This window comes from Gymnodraco acuticeps, unplaced genomic scaffold (genome assembly GCF_902827175.1).
Source record: "Gymnodraco acuticeps unplaced genomic scaffold, fGymAcu1.1, whole genome shotgun sequence".
NCBI lineage: Eukaryota > Metazoa > Chordata > Actinopteri > Perciformes > Bathydraconidae > Gymnodraco > Gymnodraco acuticeps.
Window position 1 is genome coordinate 320333 of NW_022989923.1, and position 19093 is coordinate 339425.

Here is a 19093-nt window from a genome sequence, read left to right on the forward strand (position 1 = left end):
TTCGTGCTCAGGCCCTAATTACAAACAGAGGTTCTTGGTCCAGTTAAGCCTGAATCATGACCCAGTGTGTTTCCAGTGTGAACACATTTTTTGGGGGGGGTTGAGGAATTCAGACCAATTACAGGAGGTTCTGGCAGACTTTTGTCAGGACCGGCATAAGAAGAACAACACAACTAAATTAGCTGCTGTAGCACACATGAATAAAGGAAAATAAAGAAAAACACACATTTTTACCTGACATTTCAAAATGTTTCTTTACATTCAGAGGCGTATACGTCATTATTCTCGGGGGTCACTATTCTATAAGGATGGGAACCACTGGCATAGGTTTGTAATGTAATGTTCTTTAATGTACACACATCAATGCAATGTGAAGCCAGAACTAACCGGATAAAATGTATACAATGAAACAAAAACATGAACCTTTCACGTGTAAAAAGGCACCTGTTTGTCTGTGACCTAAAACAAAAGTTTGTTTTTCAAATAAGTACAGCAGTTAAAGGGCCCATGTCATGGCCATTTCTACTGATCATAATTCCATTGTTGAGGTATACTGTGCAATTTTCCAAACTCACATTGGTTTCTCATTCAGCATCTCTGTAAAAGTAAGGCAAGGCAAGGCAAGTTTATTTATATAGCACTTTTCAACACAAGGCAATTCAATGTGCTTTACAAAAAATGAAAGACATGAAGAAAATGGCATTTAAAATCAGTCATTAAAAAGAAAAGCTAATAAAATAAACATTAAAAGAAAAAAATACATGGATAAAAGTTACAGTGCAGTCTAAGATATGAATAGTTCAATTAAAAGCAGCGACAAAAAGAAAAGTCTTCAGCCTGGATTTAAAAGTAGTCAGAGTTGCAGCGGACCTGCAGGTTTCTGGGAGTTTGTTCCAGATATTTGGAGCATAATAACTGAACGCTGCTTTACCATGTTTAGTTCTGACTCTGGGGACAGAAAGCTGACCAGTCCCTGAAGACCTGAGAGATCTGGATGGTTCATAATTTAGCAGGAGGTCAGAAATGTATTTTGGGCCTAAACCATTCAGTGCTTTATAAACCAGCAGCAGTATTTTGAAATCTATTCTTTGACACACAGGAAGCCAGTGTAAAGACTTCAGAACAGGAGTGATGTGATCCACTTTGTTAGTGTTAGTGAGGACTCGAGCAGCAGCGTTCTGAATCAGCTGCAGCTTTCTAATAGATTTTTTAGTGAGACCTGTGAAGACACCATTGCAGTAGTCCAGTCTACTGAAGATAAAAGCATGGACAAGTTTTTCCAAATCCTGCTGTGACATTAGTCTTTTAATCCTAGATATATTCTTTAGGTGATAGTAGGCTGATTTAGTAACTGTGTTAATGTGACTGTTGAAACTCAGGTCAGAGTCCATGACTACACCTAGATTTCTGGCTTTATCTGTTGTTTTGAACATTGCAGACTGAAGCTCAGCGCTAACTTTTATACGTTCTGACTTGGCTCCATAAACCATTACCTCAGTTTTATCTTTGTTTAATTGGAGAAAGTTCTGACACATCCAGTCATTGATTTGTTCAATGCACTTACTCAGTGTTTGAATTGGAGCATAGTCTCCTGGTGAAATGGTAATGTAAATGTGTGTGTCATCTGCATAGCTATGGTAACTTATTTTGTTGTTCTTCATTATCTGAGCCAGTGGTAGCATGTAGACGTTAAAGAGAAGAGGCCCCAAGATGGAGCCTTGAGGTACCCCACATGTCATATTTGTCAACTCAGATGTGTATTTACCTATAGAAACAAAGTTGTTTCTGTCCTTTAAGTAGGATTCAAACCAATTTAGAACTGTTTCCGAAAGTCCAACCCAGTTCTCCAGTCGGTCTAGTAATATGCTGTGGTCAACAGTGTCAAACGCAGCACTGAGATCTAATAATACTAACACTGAAGTTCTGCCACTGTCTGTGTTTAAGTGGATGTCATTAAAGACCTTTACAAGAGCAGTCTCAGTGCTGTGGTTTGGACGAAAGCCTGACTGGAACACATCAAGTAGGGATGCTCCGATCACCAAATGTGGGCCCGATCGCGGGAATCAGTATCGGCCGATACCGATCGACGATCCGATCGAGTGGGCGGGGCCTAAATGGAAGATTTAAACATCACTTTAAATCTTCCATTTAAAGTGATGTTTAAAACTCAGTTAATGGGGCTCATTCACTGGAGCTTCCACAAACAACAATAAACTTAATTATTACATTCAAATGATGTACATTATTCAAGTTTACATTCACTTTGGATAATAACACGGGAGAAATTAGCGGAAGGGCTCTCTTTTCCTCTCTCCCTCTCTCTCTCCCTCTCCTGACAGCCTGTCAGTATCTCATGCAGCATGAGTGACCCGACAATGAAGAATACATATATTTATAATAACTAGTTTAGCTTGTTCCAGAGGTAGATAAAATTGCTAAGTGTGTTAGGTCTAACTCTTGTGTGTTTTGCTCCGCTCACCGGTCCGTCACAGCGGGCGGAGCTGCAGGATTTCTGCTTCACACACACGTTGCATACCGCTATTTTACTGTCTTTTTCGGACACCTTAAAATAATGCCAGACCGGTGAAGCCATTTTGGCGAGCTTGTTTTGCCGAACACAGAGAAAAGTGTCATGTATTTTACGTCATGCGATCGGCTCTCGCGATCGGCATGTTTAGAGAGCACCGATCGATCGGTAGAGAGTGAGTATCGACCGATCTCGATCGGTGACCGATCGATCGGAGCATCCCTACTGTAAAGTATGTGTATTCACCGGTATTCACTCTCTGTCCTAAACGGCTTGTTGGAGCTCCTGCTCCCCCATCCCTGTGAGCCCAGTGTGCTCTGATTGGTCGGGAAGTTGTGAGGCTCGTTGTGAGGCTCGTTGCTGCGATCTGCTGTGAGGAGCGGACAGGCTTCCGGGTCGGCGATACAGCGAGAACAAGCGAAACTCATCCTGAGCACACACAAACACTCACAGCCGAAGTAAAAACAATAAGTGTGGCTTGATATTGAGTAAGAAAATGGTTTATAACGCTGTGAGAATGGGTCTGCGGAGAGCATTTCTCCGCGATCCCAACTTAGCAGCCCGAAAAACGTTTATCCATTTAAACAGTCGTGGTATATACCTTGTTTGTTTTAAACATCATAAATAGACAAACAACAATGTATACTTACAGGTTGTGTACCCGAACTCCCGCTGGTCCAAACAAAGTAGGAACAGCATCGTTCTTCAGTGCCCTATGCTGTACATATCCGGCATGAATCGCTGAAAGGTTTGTGAAGCTTTGTTTCGTGAAATGCTGGCAGAGGGTGTGGCCTCTGGGTATTCACACGTCACAGTACCCAGGAAGTAAACGATGGAAAATGAGAAATCTCCAACGAGGCGTTTTGGGGCAGCATAGACTGTGTTAGAGTTTTACTCACTACAGGGTGTACTTTGAGGGTTCTTGACTCTGCAGACCGTTTACATGCATAAAAACATTCATAACACAAGGGGACGGTTAATAACCGGAAAAGCAATACATGGGCCCTTTAACTAAAGAGGAAAATGAGCATATCTGCAAACTGTGTGAACTGATATATTTGTGGCCTATTTAAAAAAAGTCCTCCATAGACCGTCCACCTCTGACAAACAGCTGTAAAACTAAATTGAACTTGGGTGTACTGACAGACGTACATACTGATGCTGGTTATTTGTGTCGCAGGTACATACACGATGACTCTGAGACCACGGAGGATGAAGTCCATCTGAAGGTGACGGACGGCCTGAACTCAGCTGACGTCGTCCTGGCCATACAGGTAGACTTCCTGCGGCCATCATCATTCAACATCCTATGAGATATCTTCCACTTAAGAGATCCTGTCTATATCGCACAACCAAAACTTTAAATCACTTCAACTAAACACTATCTGTTAACAGGCACCATACTGAAGAAGGGTAGCAAAATGAATTAGTTATAAGAATCCAAATCAGAATTCCTTTATTCTTCCAACAGAGGTGAAATTTAGATTGTTACAGCAAGAGCATAGAGACAAAAAAAGAAAACACTATTCACTAAGGCATGCACATAATGCTAAAAACATACACAATTACAATTTAAAACACATTCAGATAGAGAAGATAAGTAGCAGTAAGAGTATTTATAAAAAAGTGTTGTATGAAGAAAGTAGTGTGATAGCAGCAGAGGTATTACCAGATCTTTGTTACAGTATTAAAAAGTCTTACTAAGAAGGCAGCCAGTAATAATACGAGTCATAGAGAAGTATTACATATTGCACAACAGGGTTTTATTTGTCTTTGTTGTGGTGTGTGGGGGAGGTCTACCGTGGGCCATGGACGTTGTATAGTCTGACCGCTGCATGAAGGAAGACAGCCTTTCACTGAAGGAGCTGAACAGTGCAGACAGGATGTACTGGAGGGGGGAGGGTTGTCATGTTGTCTAACAATAATGACAACTTAGCAATCACTGCCCTGTCCCCCAAGTCCTCCGCAGTGTCCAGAGAACCCCTCAGGACAGAGCTGGCCTTCCTTACCAGTCTGTCCAGTGTCTTCCTGTCAGCAGCCGAGATGCTGCTGCCCCAGCAGGCCAAACTAGAAGATGGCCACCACAGAGTCATAGAAGGTCTGCAGGAGGGCCCCCTGCACCCCAAAAGTTCTCAGTCTCCTGAGCGGACAACAAAAAGCTTTTTATAAATGATGTATAAATCAAAAATGTTTCCATTTCCTTAATCAAGCCTTGTTCCTAATTAACAAACAAACTACACTGTATGATAAATGAATGCTTTGTCTCTGATTTTGCAGTCACCATAGTTCTAATGATTCCTCTCCTACTGACCCCAGGTTCTGCAGATGAACGATGAACCTCCCCAGCTGGGTGGGGGGCTATGGGGGGAGCTGAGCTGCCAGGAGCGGGGGCGGGTCCAGGTCACGGTGGACTACTTGTCGGCCACAGATCGGGACAGCGAGAACTCCAGGCTGATGTACATGCTGGCTCGGAGGCCTGGCAGGGGGGAGCTGCAGAGAGACGGGCTGAGCGTGGACAAGTTCTCCCAGCAGGACCTGCTGCAGGGACACGTCTACTACGTCCACACTGGTGAGAGATCGTCATGGAACAGAACAATGCTCATTTCCTCAGGTCACTTTTTTGTGTTATGGTTGTGTCAGTTTCGCCAGATACAGAACACATTGTTGGCTTGTGTCTCAGGAGGAGAGATTGGACCTGATCCAGTGGTTGACATCATCACCCTCATCATCTCTGATGGGGAGGCCGGAGGAACAGACGGCTGTTGCTACGGAGATGCCCCTCCCCCACCAGTGCCTCTTCATGGTACACTTCCTGTATGCGACCTTAACATCACCATTCTTCCAGTCAACAATGAAGTCCCATCTATCACTCTGGGTAAGATTTGAGTTTGAGGATGTGAGGAACAGTTTATTTGTTGGCTGCTGTAAGAGGAAGTCTTTCGATCTTTTACTTAAAGGTCACCTATCATGCTATTTTTAGGCAATAGCATAGGTCTCAGATATATAAAAATATAAAACATGTTTATGAAGTGTTTTGCTCAAAATACCAAACAGATCACCCATTCTAGCCATGCCTCATATCCCTCCATTTCACTTCCTGTTTCAAAAGTGATGATTTGGGGTATACATGAGAGTAACACATGCGTCACTTCCGGGCAAAAAGTATGGCTCCGCCCACTTTTGGGGGGAAAACAAAGCTGTCATTTGAATGGCGGTCAATACAAATTCTGAAGTTTTTGCCAATCCGATCAGAAATGTAAGAAAACCGTGGAAGAGCCCGATTACAATGGCCAGACAGACAAACAATTCCATTAAATCATTGGAAATCGACGATCGGGCTTGATATATGGTTAAATATAGCAGTAGGCGATCGATGTCCATAGATGAGAGTAACATCTACGTCACTGTACGGCCCCGCCCACTTTTGGGGGAAACCAACTAGGGTTGCCAGAAACTGACTATGATCAAAATCGATTATTCGGCAGCCCTGGCGAATAATAATCGATTATTCGACCGACCCCCCCCACCCACGGGAGAGGAAAAAAAAAAAATCAGACAAAAGGAATTCCGTTGTTTTCTTTACTGGAACATGTTTAACAGTACATGATGTTGGTTTATTTTTTGTTATTTTCTAAAGTGCCTGCCATTGCCTTTATTTGGAGATGCGCTATGCGCGCACAATGTATTTATTGCAATGCTGCCATTATTAAATACAGGCAACAACTTGTATTAATAATAGCAGCATTGCAATAAATATTATTATAGCAATTTATTTATTGCAATGCTATTATTAATACAGGCTGTAGCCTGTATTATTAATAATAGCAGCATTGCAATAAATAAATTGTGCGCGCATCGCGCATCTTCAAATGGATGCACTCAAAACGCATTGTTGAGGTTGAGCTGTGATAGACCAACATCTTTTCGCAGAGCTTGCATTTAACTTCCTTTGGACATGTAAGTTCGAAGTAGTTCCACGAGGAGGAACTCTTTTTACCTGCCGCTTTGTTCATCTTTAGTCGCACGTGTGAGGGAGAGGGGGGGTGGGGGCGGGGTCGGTGTGTAGCGTGCTGCAGCAGCAGTCTGCTCTGCATGCAGGCTTCCTCCAAGTTTACAGTAAAACAAACTGGTGGTGTGACCAATGGCCATTTACAATTATTAATACTATTACTATTATTAGCATTAGTCTATATTTTGGTTGAAACTAAGCCAAAAAAAAAAAAAAAACATAAATAATAATAAAAAAATATATAAATAAAATCGATTTTTAAAAATAATATTCGATTATGGAGACTGTAACGAATATTCGAATAATCGAATCATCACTGGCATCCCTAAAACCAACGCTGTCATTTGAATGGCGATCAAGCCTGAAGCCACAGAATTCTTCTTTTACTGTCCTTTTTTCTTAGAGGAAGTTCAGAAACACTGAGCTCTGGATTTGTTTTAATGTTTGAGGTGCAATAAACGACACAGCAGCTTTTTGGCATGATAAAACACATATTTTCCGCCTCGCTCATGAGAGCGAAATTACAGCCTCGCCTACTGATTTTTATTTAACCATATATCGAGCCCGATTGTCGATTTCGAATGATTTAATGTAACTGTTTGCCTGACTGGCCATCGTAATCGGGCTCTTTGAAGATCCAAAAATCCACGGTTTTCAAAAATGTCTGATCGGATTGGCAAAAACTTCAGAATTTGTATTGACCGCCATTCAAATGACAGCGTTTTTTCCCCCAAAAGTGGGCGGGGCCTTAATTTTTGCCCGGAAGTGACGTAGGTGTTACAATCATCTATAAAGCTTTTTTAAAAATAAAAATGTATACAAAATAAAAAAGGAGGGGGCTGAGCTCATGCGGGAGATAATACCGGCAGATACTGCGGTGATGAAACGCCATATCATGGATTATCAAGGATTATCTCTGAAACAGTATGGAGCTCAAAGGCTTTCTCTCTTGGTGAGTTCCTTTTTATTTCCTGCTTCTTCACACACATGCTCTGTGCCGTACAGGTTAGCTCTGAGTGTTAGCGATGCACCGACCATATTACGTCCAAAACAGTCGGGCATTGTTTCTGATAGCAACGTTTCTGATAGGGCCGTGGGTGTAAAGCCAGCCTACATTTCCGATATTACGTGATATCGGATGCAAATCTGGATCAGCTCCGTTGTAGCCCCGTTTGTAGAGATATGGGTACGGAGGAAAAGAGGCAAGGCAAGACAAGGCAAGTTTATTTTAAAAAAAAATCAGTCATTAAAAAGAAAAGCTAATAAAATAAACATTAAAAGAAAAAATACATGGATAAAAGTTTCAGTGCAGTCTAAGATATGAATAGTTCAATTAAACATTAAAAGAAAAAGTACATGGATAAAAGTTACAGTGCAGTCTAAGATATGAATAGTTCAATTAAAAGCAGCGACAAAAAGAAAAGTCTTCAGCCTGGATTTAAAAGTAGTCAGAGTTGCAGTGGACCTGCAGTTTTATGGGAGTTTGTTCCAGAGATTTGGAGCATAATAACTGAACGCTGCTTCTCCATGTTTAGTTCTGACTCTGGGGACAGAAAGCTGACCAGTCCCTGAAGACCTGAGAGATCTGGATGGTTCATAATTTAGCAGGAGGTCAGAAATGTATTTTGGGCCTAAACCATTCAGTGCTTTATAAACCAGCAGCAGTATTTTGAAATCTATTCTTTGACACACAGGAAGCCAGTGTAAAGACTTCAGAACTGGAGTGATGTGATCCACTTTCTTAGTGTTAGTGAGGACTCGAGCAGCAGCGTTCTGAATTAGCTGCAGCTTCCTAATAGATTTTTTAGTGAGACCTGTGAAGACACCATTGCAGTAGTCCAGTCTACTGAAGATAAAAGCATGGACAAGTTTTTCCAAATCCTGCTGTGACATTAGTCTTTTAATCCTAGATATGTTCTTTAGGTGATACACCTAGATTTCTGGCTTTATCTGTTGTTTTGAACATTGCAGACTGAAGCTCAGCGCTAACTTTTATACGTTCTGACTTGGCTCCAAAAACCATTACCTCAGTTTTATCTTTGTTTAATTGGAGAAAGTTCTGACACATCCAGTCATTGATTTGTTCAATGCACTTACTCAGTGTTTGAATTGGAGCATAGTCTCCTGGTGAAATTGTTACGTAAATGTGTGTGTCATCTGCATAGCTATGGTAACTTATTTTGTTGTTTTTCATTATCTGAGCCAGTGGTAGCATGTAGATGTTAAAGAGAAGAGGCCCCAAGATGGAGCCTTGAGGAACCCTACATGTCATATTTGTCAACTCAGATGTGTATTTACCTATAGAAACAAAGTTGTTTCTGTCCTTTAAGTAGGATTCAAACCAATTCAGAACTGTTTCCGAAAGTCCCACCCAGTTTTCCAGTCGGTCTAGTAATATGCTGTGGTCAACAGTGTCAAACGCAGCACTGAGATCTAATAATACTAACACTGAAGTTCTGCCACTGTCTGTGTTTAAGTGGATGTCATTGAAGACCTTTACAAGAGCAGTCTCAGTGCTGTGGTTTGGACGAAAGCCTGACTGGAACACATCGAAACAGTTATTTAAATGCAAGAAATTACTCAACTGTTGAAAAACTACTTTTTCAATGATTTTACCTAGAAATGGGAGGTTTGATATGGGCCTGTAATTGTTCATTACTGAAGCATCTAGATTATTCTTTTTTAAGAGCGGTTTAATGACTGCAGTTTTCAGGGCCTGTGGAAAAATACCTGAGTGAAGAGATTTGTTTACTATATGAAGTAGATCTGAGGCCATGCAAGGCAAAAACATCTTTAAAAAATCCTGTTGGAATAATATCAAGGCAGCAGGAGGAGGATTTCAGAAGTTGAATAATGTCCTCTAGATTTTTATCATTAATCTGATGGAATTGTGTCATGATGTCTGAATTGATGTTAAGTGGAGATAGGGACAACACATTTGCTGTTCCTGATGCAGAGGCACTGACTGCTTGTCTGATTTTCTGAATTTTGTCAGTGAAAAAGGCAAAATCATTGCACGCCCTGGTGGATAGAAATTCAGAGGCTACTGACACTGGGGGGTTAGTTAGTCTGTCGACGGTAGCAAACAAGGCACGTGCGTTGTTTTTGGTAATGATGTCAGAGAAGAACGATTGTCGTGCGTTTTTCAATTCCAAATTATAAAGGCCAAGTCTCTCTTTATAGATTTCAAAGTGAACCTGGAGATTTGTTTTTCGCCACCTGCGTTCAGCTTTTCGACATTCTCTTTTCTCTGTTCTCACGGTCATGGCCTTTCTCCATGGAGATATTTTCTTGCCAGACACTTCCTTTAACCTAGTTGGAGCAATGGCATCTATAACATTTTTAATTTTTGAATTAAAATGATCTACTAGCTCATTTACTGAGATGTTAACAGGGGCAAGTGTGGAAGAAAAATTCTGAGTAAACAATTCCCTAGTATTTTCAGTTAAATATCGCTTTGTGGTTACCTCTTTTTGAACATTTTTGTGAACAGAAATAGAGCTCTCAAAGAAAACACAGGAATGGTCAGAGAGTGCAACATCAGTCACCACAACCTTAGAGATATTCAGACCCTTTGAGATCATTAAGTCCAGAGTGTGCCCCTTATTGTGCGTTGGCTCCGTCACATGCTGAGTCAGTCCATAGCTATCAAGAACACAAAACAGTTATTTTGCCCCTCTGTCCTGGGGGTTGTCAACATGGATGTTAAAATCACCAACAATGACTAGACGGTCAAAGTCAATGCACGCTATAGACAGCAGTTCAGTAAAGTCATCAAAAAAGCTTGCACAGTATTTGGGTGGTCTATAGATATTTAGGAACAGAGCTCGAGAGGAGCATTTCAGCTGAAGGGCCACATATTCAAAAGAATCAAAGTTTCCATACGATGTCTTCCTGCATTGAAGGGAATCATTGAACAGAATAGCAACTCCACCCCCCTTTCTTATGCATTCTTTCCTGACTCATAAAACTAAAGTTGGGAGGGGTTGATTCGATAAGAACAGCTGCACTGGTTATTTTGTTCAATCCAAGTTTCTGTTAAAAACATAAAATCGAGATTGTGCTCAGTAGGGGTGTAACGGTACACGTACCCGTACCGAAATTATTCGGTACGGGCCCTTCGGTTCGGTACAGGTGTGTACCGAAGTGTACCGAACGAATATAACGTTAGACGTAAAAAATTTGAGAACGTGAACAACTTTTTGGAAGTAATCTCAGGTGCTGCGTCGCAGCATTCAGAGTAATTTGCTCACATTGGGTTCAACGTGTCATAGAGCGAGCAAGTAATTTCATTGGATGAGAGGCATACTATGAGAGCTGGTCAGAGGGATGCGTTCAAATTTAGTCAGTAATTTGAGGAACTGTCGAAAATTAATGGCGAACGCAGATAAAGTTGAGCTCGAAAATCCTCCAGCATCATTGAAGTCTCCGGTTTGGGAACATTTTGGTTTCGCAGTTACGTACAAGGATGAAGAACAAAGACAGGTGGACCGAACCAAAGCTGTTTGTTGGCATTGTTCAACTAAAATTGGTTACGCGGCTGGCAATACATCAAACTTGCACACTCTTGAAAAGGCATCACCCCGAACGTGAATATCACCGGTACCAAAAGAAAAAGACTGAAGTGCAAACCCAACTCCCACTAGCATTTAAGCCTCCACCACTCGCAGAGAGTTCAGACCGAGCCAAAGCTATTACAAACGCCAAATATCCTTATGTTGCCATGTTAGCAAAGCGCTACCTGGCTGTATCTGCTACTACCTCTGTCCCTAGCGAGAGGGTGTTCTCCACAGCAGGAGACATTGTTAGTGCCAGCAGATCTGCCCTTTCGGCAAGCAATGTGGACAAATTCATCTTTCTTTACAAAAACATGAAAATACAATGACAAGCAAGTCATAATGTCAAGCTGGCTGCTTAGGTGCTAGTACAGTTCAAATACAGATTATTTCAGTTCATCGAAAAGCTGCACCTTAATATTATTTTATTTTATTTTGTATTTTTTTGAGTGAAGATTCACAGTTTAATAAAAAATAAAAACCCAAAACTAATAGTTTATGTTTTGTGAGTACTAGTAGCCTACAGTAAAGTTCAAATACAGATTATTTCAGTTCATCGAAATGCTGCACCTTAATGTTTATTTTATTATATTTTGTATTTATTTGAGTGAATACATTATTCACAGTTTAATAATAATAAAAAAAAAATATATGTTTTGTTTTGTGAAAAAAAATTCTGCTGTACCGAAAACGTACCGAACCGAACCGTGACCAAAAAACCGAGGTACGTACCGAACCGAAATGTTTGTGAACCGTTACACCCCTAGTGCTCAGTGATAAAATCATTGATTAAAAATGTTTTTCCTGCCAAAGACCTGACATTTAATAAAGCTAGTTTAAGTTTGTTAAACACAATATCAGTCATATTTTTTGTAACAAGCTGTGGCTGACATGGAATCACTGCTAAATTAGATAAACTCACACAAACGTTTGAACGCTTCCTGTATCTAAGATGATTCACCGCTCTTAATCTATTACCTATCAACACAGATATCGGCAAAGCTATAGGCAGGCAGGGCCCCGGCATGTCCTGGAAAGAGTTGAGAGTGCCATACGCCCTTGAGCCTGGACCCAGCAAATATCAGTTTGCAGCGTTTAGTACACACACATCCTTATCAGGCTTCGGAGACTGCAGATGCTTTCTCGAAGGGAGGGGAGGCGGCCGACGCAGGCACGGTGATGGAGACGTGGGAGATGGTGCGGGGGTAGAGGACATGCTGCCAGGGGGGGGGAGGTGGTTGACGTAGGCACGGTGATGAAGACGGGGGAGATGGTGCGCGTCTCTGCTTCAGTGATTTTGGTGGGCGTCGTTGAGGAGCGGGGGTAAAGGACATGCTGCCAACCCTGCGTATCGCCTTAGTTTGGTCTTTGAACTCCAGGAAGGAATCGGTGCCAACCCTCTGTATCTCTTTCATGTGTTCAACGATCCCCAGGAGGGTGGGCGAGGGTGAAAGGGTGAACGGAGTATCCTCAAAGGCGTTGACAGGGGGGGGGGTGACGGGCAGTGGAGACTCCTCCATGTGTTTCCCATAATCAGAACATTCCTCAGGTGGGTGCAGTGATAATTCTTCAGGGTTTTCTGCGTGATGTGTTGTGTCTTTCTCCTGTTTTGATTCCTCTTGCCGCTTGTCCTTGGCAGAGGGAACAGATTGATGACGCAGGCAGTTGAATATGTAGAGATAAACAATTTCACTCCTGACTGTTCAAGCAAACTCCATTTGCCTTGAAAAGATGTCTGCGGTCCCAGAAAAAGTTAAAATTGTCAATAAAATGAACAGAATGGTCAGTACAGGCCGTTGAAAGCCAGGTTTTCAGTGCAAACAATCTGCTGAATCTCTCCACTTCCTTTTCTGACTGGCGGTAGAGGGCCACTGATGAACACCTCTGCATTTAGAGAGCTGCAGTTTCCAACAAACATTTAAGTCTTCTTTCAGCACTTCTGACTGTTGTTTCACAAACATCATTTGTTCCAATGTGCAGTACCACATTCTTCACAGTCGGATGTTCAGCCACAATATGCAGGATCTTCTCAGCCAAGTCAGAGACCACATCCTTGGGAAAACAGAGTACTTTGGTGTTGTTTCTTACTACACAGACTTTTTACATCTCTTACAGCAGAGTCACCCACAATCAGAGTTTCAGGCCCAGTCGTTAGCTTCCCCTCTAGCCTTTTACTTTTAGAGTAGCTATGGTCCTTACCCCTGCTGCGTGAAGAGGACAGGTTTATCCAGGTCATCAGATCTCCGGTTCTCGGTCAGCGGAGCGTATCTGTTCTGGATTGGCACACTTGGTGGTTTAGGAGGATTTTTTTGTAGTTCTCCCTTTAGCAGCTGTCCCAGTGCTGTTCCTAGTATGAATAGGGGTTGAAGAGGCGCTCTTCCTGGGTGATAACAATGCAGACCAGCCGGGTCGCATCACAGATTTCGGAGCTCTGGGCTCTGCCTGTTATCCGTCCTCCCAATCCCATGGAAATGATTTACTCTTAGGCTTTGCACCCAGAGAGTTCCAGGGAGGACTACCACTTGTAGATTTATTACCCGGTACACAGCCCTCCTGTTCCTTGGAATCCTTGTAGCTGCTAACTAGCTGTGAGTTAGCATACCCTTCTCCATTATTTTGCAACACTGGTAAAGTGGTGTCATTCCCACAACATAGTCCATTCACTTCCACGTTAACTTCCAACCGTTGCAATTTTCATTTCCAAACACAGCTATCTTCTGTATAAGTTTGTGGAAGTCATCTGTAGAGAACGGAGGCATTTTTGCTAACAACTAGCTCAATAGCATGCAGTAGCCTACCAGGCTTTAGCTGTTGCTCGGCCACGCTACTGTAAGACTGAGGTCGTCGTAAAAATGTTGAAATATGGCTGAAACCCTCCATCTATTTACGAAGATGAACTATCCCAGTGATAAGTTAATGTCCAGGAGCCGCTGCTCGAAGTTTTTAGAGAATAAGAATAGGAAAATCAGCATAAAAAGTAAGCAGAGGCAGGAGCAAGCAGAAAAGCATCTGCACTGTAAGAAAGAAAGATAAGATCAGAGAGGGGGTTTTATTTTCTGACGCTGCGTGAGTTCCCGACACACAGGAGACACATATTTATGTATAAAAGACATCAAAAATGTCATTTTGCATGATAGGTCCCCTTTAAGTAACAGTACTATTACCATACTATTAGTAAGTGCAAATCTTTGAGTTATGTAAGTATAATCAGGAAATGTAATTTAAATATTACCACTATAAAAGGTCCCAAGTTGGACTCTTATTATATTCTATTATATCAAAAGACATAAATAATAATAATGCCATTTTTTTTTGCTGTTATATTTGGTGATGTTGGGCTATTTTAAACTGTTAAGAACAAATATTTTCATTATGGAATCAATCTGAGGTTTGTTAAAATAGTGAGAAATGACACACAATTACCAAGAGCCCAAAGAGACATCTTCCCAGTGTTAAAGCCAAACCTCAACATTAGTAACGTTATATAATCAATTTGAAAAGGAAAAGCGGTAAACTGTAACATTATTGAAGCTGAAACCATGAAATGATTTTACATAATGTAAATTCATTATGAATTCAAACCATCAAAATAAGTTTCAGCTATTTGTATACACTGTGGTGTAGTTTAATTAATAACAAACATCATATTTTATAAACTGTTAAGATGTTTTTTGTATAAAATCTTTTTTTTGTCAAGTAACTAAAGCGTATGTGGAGAAAAGTACCACAGATCTAAGACGAGTAATGATTTTTTGTTGCATTGAACCACTGCCATATTTTAACTAGATTAAGTATACCATTAGGAGTTATTGTTAGAAACTGCTTTATCCTAACAAAAGATGTGATCAAATAATATCAAATATTTGTATGTCTTTTCCCATCATAGTAAAATGCTTTGGCCCAAAATAATTGCAAACAGGTATTCATTTGTATTTTTGTTTCCCTTCCGTATGATCAGCAACAATTGCAAAATGAGTTGCAATAGTATGTAAGACAAGTATTTAGACCACATTTAAATTGAAATATGCAAAGAACCCTAAAAGCTAAACAACTAAACACTTAGGACAACCCTTAAGTAGTTTCTTATGTTGTTCCATAACGCAAACATCCAGTATTTTTTGTCGCCTTTTCATTCAAAGTTAAAATACTTATACATAATATCTGCAAAACATCTCAACCATTTTTCATTGATTCTACATAATTATACCTCCTTATTCCTACCTCCATAAGGAAGTATATTTCTAGAAACTTCCTGAAACTTGGAGCTAATGTATCTCGATTATTAATTAAACAATTTTTTCCAAAAAACCTTTTGTCAGCACGTGTGTTTTTCCTTGTCCAGAGACTCATTGTTTGCAGATTGCATTAAGGGTAATTGTGGTGTATGTGTTTGTGTGTGTGTTGTTGTCACCCTTCGGCAGGGCTGACGAAGTTGACACTGACGTGTTTTAAGTTAAATCTGCCTTTTGTCTGCTGGTATAACAGAAACACACATAACCACATGCAGCTGGGTGAGATTACCACTCCTGTGTGTGTGTGTGTGTGTGTGTGTGTGTGTGTGTGTGTGTGTGTTGTGTGTGTTGTGTTGTCACGATACCAACATTTGGTTTCGATACTGATACCAAGTCAAGATTGCGATTACGATTCTTTTTCGATACTTTTCTTAAAAAAAGGGGAAAACAGTCTTAAATCAGGGTTGTCCGCGGGGGTCTTAAAAGTATAGCAAAAATTAAGAGCTATTAAAAAGTATTAAACGGCATTTTCCAAGGTATTAAGAAGGTCCACAGCAACGACAACATGAAACTCCCTTTAATTTACTGAAACAACATGTCGGGAAACCCCCTCAAGACGGCCCCATGCATAGCGTGCCATAAATGCTGCTTCTATTTTAAGTTTCGTTGCCTTGCTCCGCTCTGCTGGGGGGGGGGGTGTATCTGCTGGTGGACTACCTGAGAGATATACAGCAGGAGAACACGCCGTCCACCGCGGAGAATAACAGAAGGGCAACCATGACAACCATGCTCCGGGGTCTTCTTCGCTGCTTTGGTGTATTTTTGTGTCGGGAGCAGCAACCACTTACAGGCCTGGCATATGTACTACAGCGTTTCCAGCATTTCCAGCGGTCTAGTGTGAACGGACACGTTAATGAATCGAATGCGTGTGAACGGAAGACTTTTTTGCGTTTGCGTATGCGTTTTACTGTATGCGTCCTCGTGGGGCCGGGGTCTAAGCCAAACTACATCCGGTCACAGAGATCTGCTATTTTAAAGTAAGGTCAACACATATCGACCCTAAATATAGTCTATATTAAGAACGAGAAAAGTCTTAACATATATAGCGGTTTTTGTAAACATATGACAAATGTGTGAGGGTGATGACGTCAGAGCATCGTCCTATGTGCCGGGCTTAGCCCCGGACAGTCCCAGCCCAATGTAACCCCTGGGTATTTGTGAGGGAGCTCCTGTATGGCATTACCCCGCTGAAGCTCACCAAAGTTTAATATATTTCATAGTTCAAAGTTTTGTCAATTGTTTTGTTTATTGGTCAAATACTGGTTTCTAATGGTTTCTGAGGAGTTTGACTGGAATGAAAGAGCACAGAGTACAGAAGCAACAAAGCAGCATACTGCATTAAACCTGACCTTCACAGAGAGGTTGCATTTCATGTGGAGAGGAGGCTTCAGTAGTCTGACTGCACTGTTTAGTTGTGCTATCTTACAATCAATATAGTAAATGTGAGGTAAAGTGTGTCGCCAATGTAACCGGTTAGAACTCGAAGTTGCGATGAGGTCTTAAAATGTATGGAAAGGGTCTTAAAAAAGGTCTTAAAAGGTATTACATTTGACTTCAGGATTCCTGCATATACTCTGTAAATGTAATTATTGTGCTTTATTTCACACCAGAACCATAACCATAACACAAACTTTTAAACAATGAGAACAATAAACAAAATAAATGACAATAATTCGTATTAAATAAAATTAAGCATCATCTCAAACAACTTTTTTGTTTTATAAAATATAATTGTTTTAATATTTTATTAACATGTAATAGTACAGTAGCCTAATATAAATAATTGACACAATGTATATTGCAGATGTTAGCCACATTGGTAAGTTAGCTAAAAAGATAGCCATATTAGACAGTTATCATTGCCATTAATTGCCTCGTGAAAACGTTCGTTTGTCTCAAAATAAATTACACTTGTTTGACTTAGATTTGAGGGCATGGGCTTGAGCATGATATAATTATGTTATCTATCACATTCACTAACCTGTCTGTCTTTAAATTCTTTAAACAGCCGGTCGGCGGGTGCTTAGCCAAATGTGATGTGTTGGCTCCCTTGGTTTGCATGGATCTAAAACATGTCTCACAGACAGGCCTCGTGGTGTCCGTAGGCTTGCCCCATAGGCTTGCCCTCACTGTCAGAGATATAGCTCAAATACTTCCAAATTTCGCTTCTGGCGCCTTTTTTGTCAACAAGCCGAGGCGCAGCGGCAGTTGCACTGCAGCCATGCTTCTCGTTTTCTCACTTGCTCTGGCAGCTAGCGCGTGGCCGAGTGCACGAGAGAGGGGAGGGACTTAGAACGTGCTTGAGAGGGGCGGGACTGCAGGCACTGCTGCAGTGCAGGGAGTGGAAGCAGAGCGCTGAAACACACACGGCTCTTATTAAAACGGCGGCTTTCTCACCGGAGTACTTTTCCCCGTCATTCTTAAAGTACCGATACTAATGAAACGGAGGAATCGTACCGTTTTTATACGGCAGGGTATCGCGGTACCTTTCAAGTATCGGTACACCGTGCAACACTAGTGTGTGTGTGTGTGTGTGTGTGTGTGTGTGTGTGTGTGTGTGTGTGTGTGTGTGTGTGTGTGTGTGTGTGTGTGTGTGTGTGTGTGTGTGTGTGTGTGTGTGTGTGTGTGTGTTGTGTGTGTGTGTGTGTTGTTCCAGGAGAGAGTGAAACCTTCTCAGAACACAAGCAGAAAGAGGCTCATCCCCTCGGTGACAATGTCTACTAGCCTTACGCAAGCCGGATTACTGAGGCAATACCAGCGGCAGGATAACTCTCTAATCCTAGAATATCTACCATTAATTCACACCATCACCACCCAGCAGTGTAGGGTGTGTATGGGGGTGGGGGTGGTTAGGTGGTGGTGTGTATGTGGTGTTTCTTGGTTTAATTAATTAGCAGTGAATAAAGATGCTGAGTTCTTACTCATTAGCAAGGCGGAACACGAGGAAACCAGCTTTACCTTGTTTTATATCTTAGCAAGATCCAGGACTGTTTATCATTGTGCTAACACACATTTCCACAATCGATATATATACATATACAATTATTACATAAACCGGGATTATTGGCAGTATGGACACAGGTCCAAAGGTGTTTCTGCTTGTTTAATTAACATGGTGTAAAGGAAGATGGCTCGCCCAAGTGTTGGAGTCATAAGCTGCTATCAATGGGCTGGAGGAATGGATGGGTAATAATGATCATTTTATTTAAATAGATTACATTTTTTATAGACATTTATTTATTTATCCCAAAAATAATAATAACAATGTAATGTAGTGAATCTTAAAGAGTTGTAAAGGACAATACTGATACTCTACTTTATTCTGCCATTATCTGCATCTCTTCTTGGCTTTTGCTATCCACAAATGTACAAACTATTTGCGTGTCTTTTAAGTTTTTCTTCAGTTTTTTGTGAAAATAAGCAATAAAATACAGTGGATTTGTCACTGTTGTGTGGTGCAGGTGCGTCCATGTTGATGGTGGATGAGGGCTCTTCTTCCTGTCTTTGTGGGGGGGTCCTGGCAGCCTCAGACCCTGACAGCCCCCCCGATCAGCTGACCTTTCACCTGGAGACTCCTCCCCTGCACGGCTACCTGGAAAACACCCAGCCGACGCCAGGCTCCGAGAAGAGCAACGTAGGAGTCCGAGTTGGTGAGTGTGTGTGTGTGTGTGTGTGTGGTGTGGTGTGTGTGTGTGTGTGTGTGTGTGTG

General features: G+C 41.4%; 1 protein-coding gene across 1 annotated transcript in view; it reads left to right on the forward strand.

Moving 5' to 3' along the window:
* LOC117542293 (FRAS1-related extracellular matrix protein 1-like) overlaps positions 1-19093 on the forward strand; it is a 290781-nt gene that overhangs the window by 86563 nt on the left and 185125 nt on the right. The window contains 4 exon segments of the mRNA XM_034209862.1: positions 3708-3801; positions 4844-5096; positions 5208-5402; positions 18846-19034. Of these exon segments, the coding sequence (XP_034065753.1) occupies positions 3708-3801; positions 4844-5096; positions 5208-5402; positions 18846-19034 (731 nt within the window).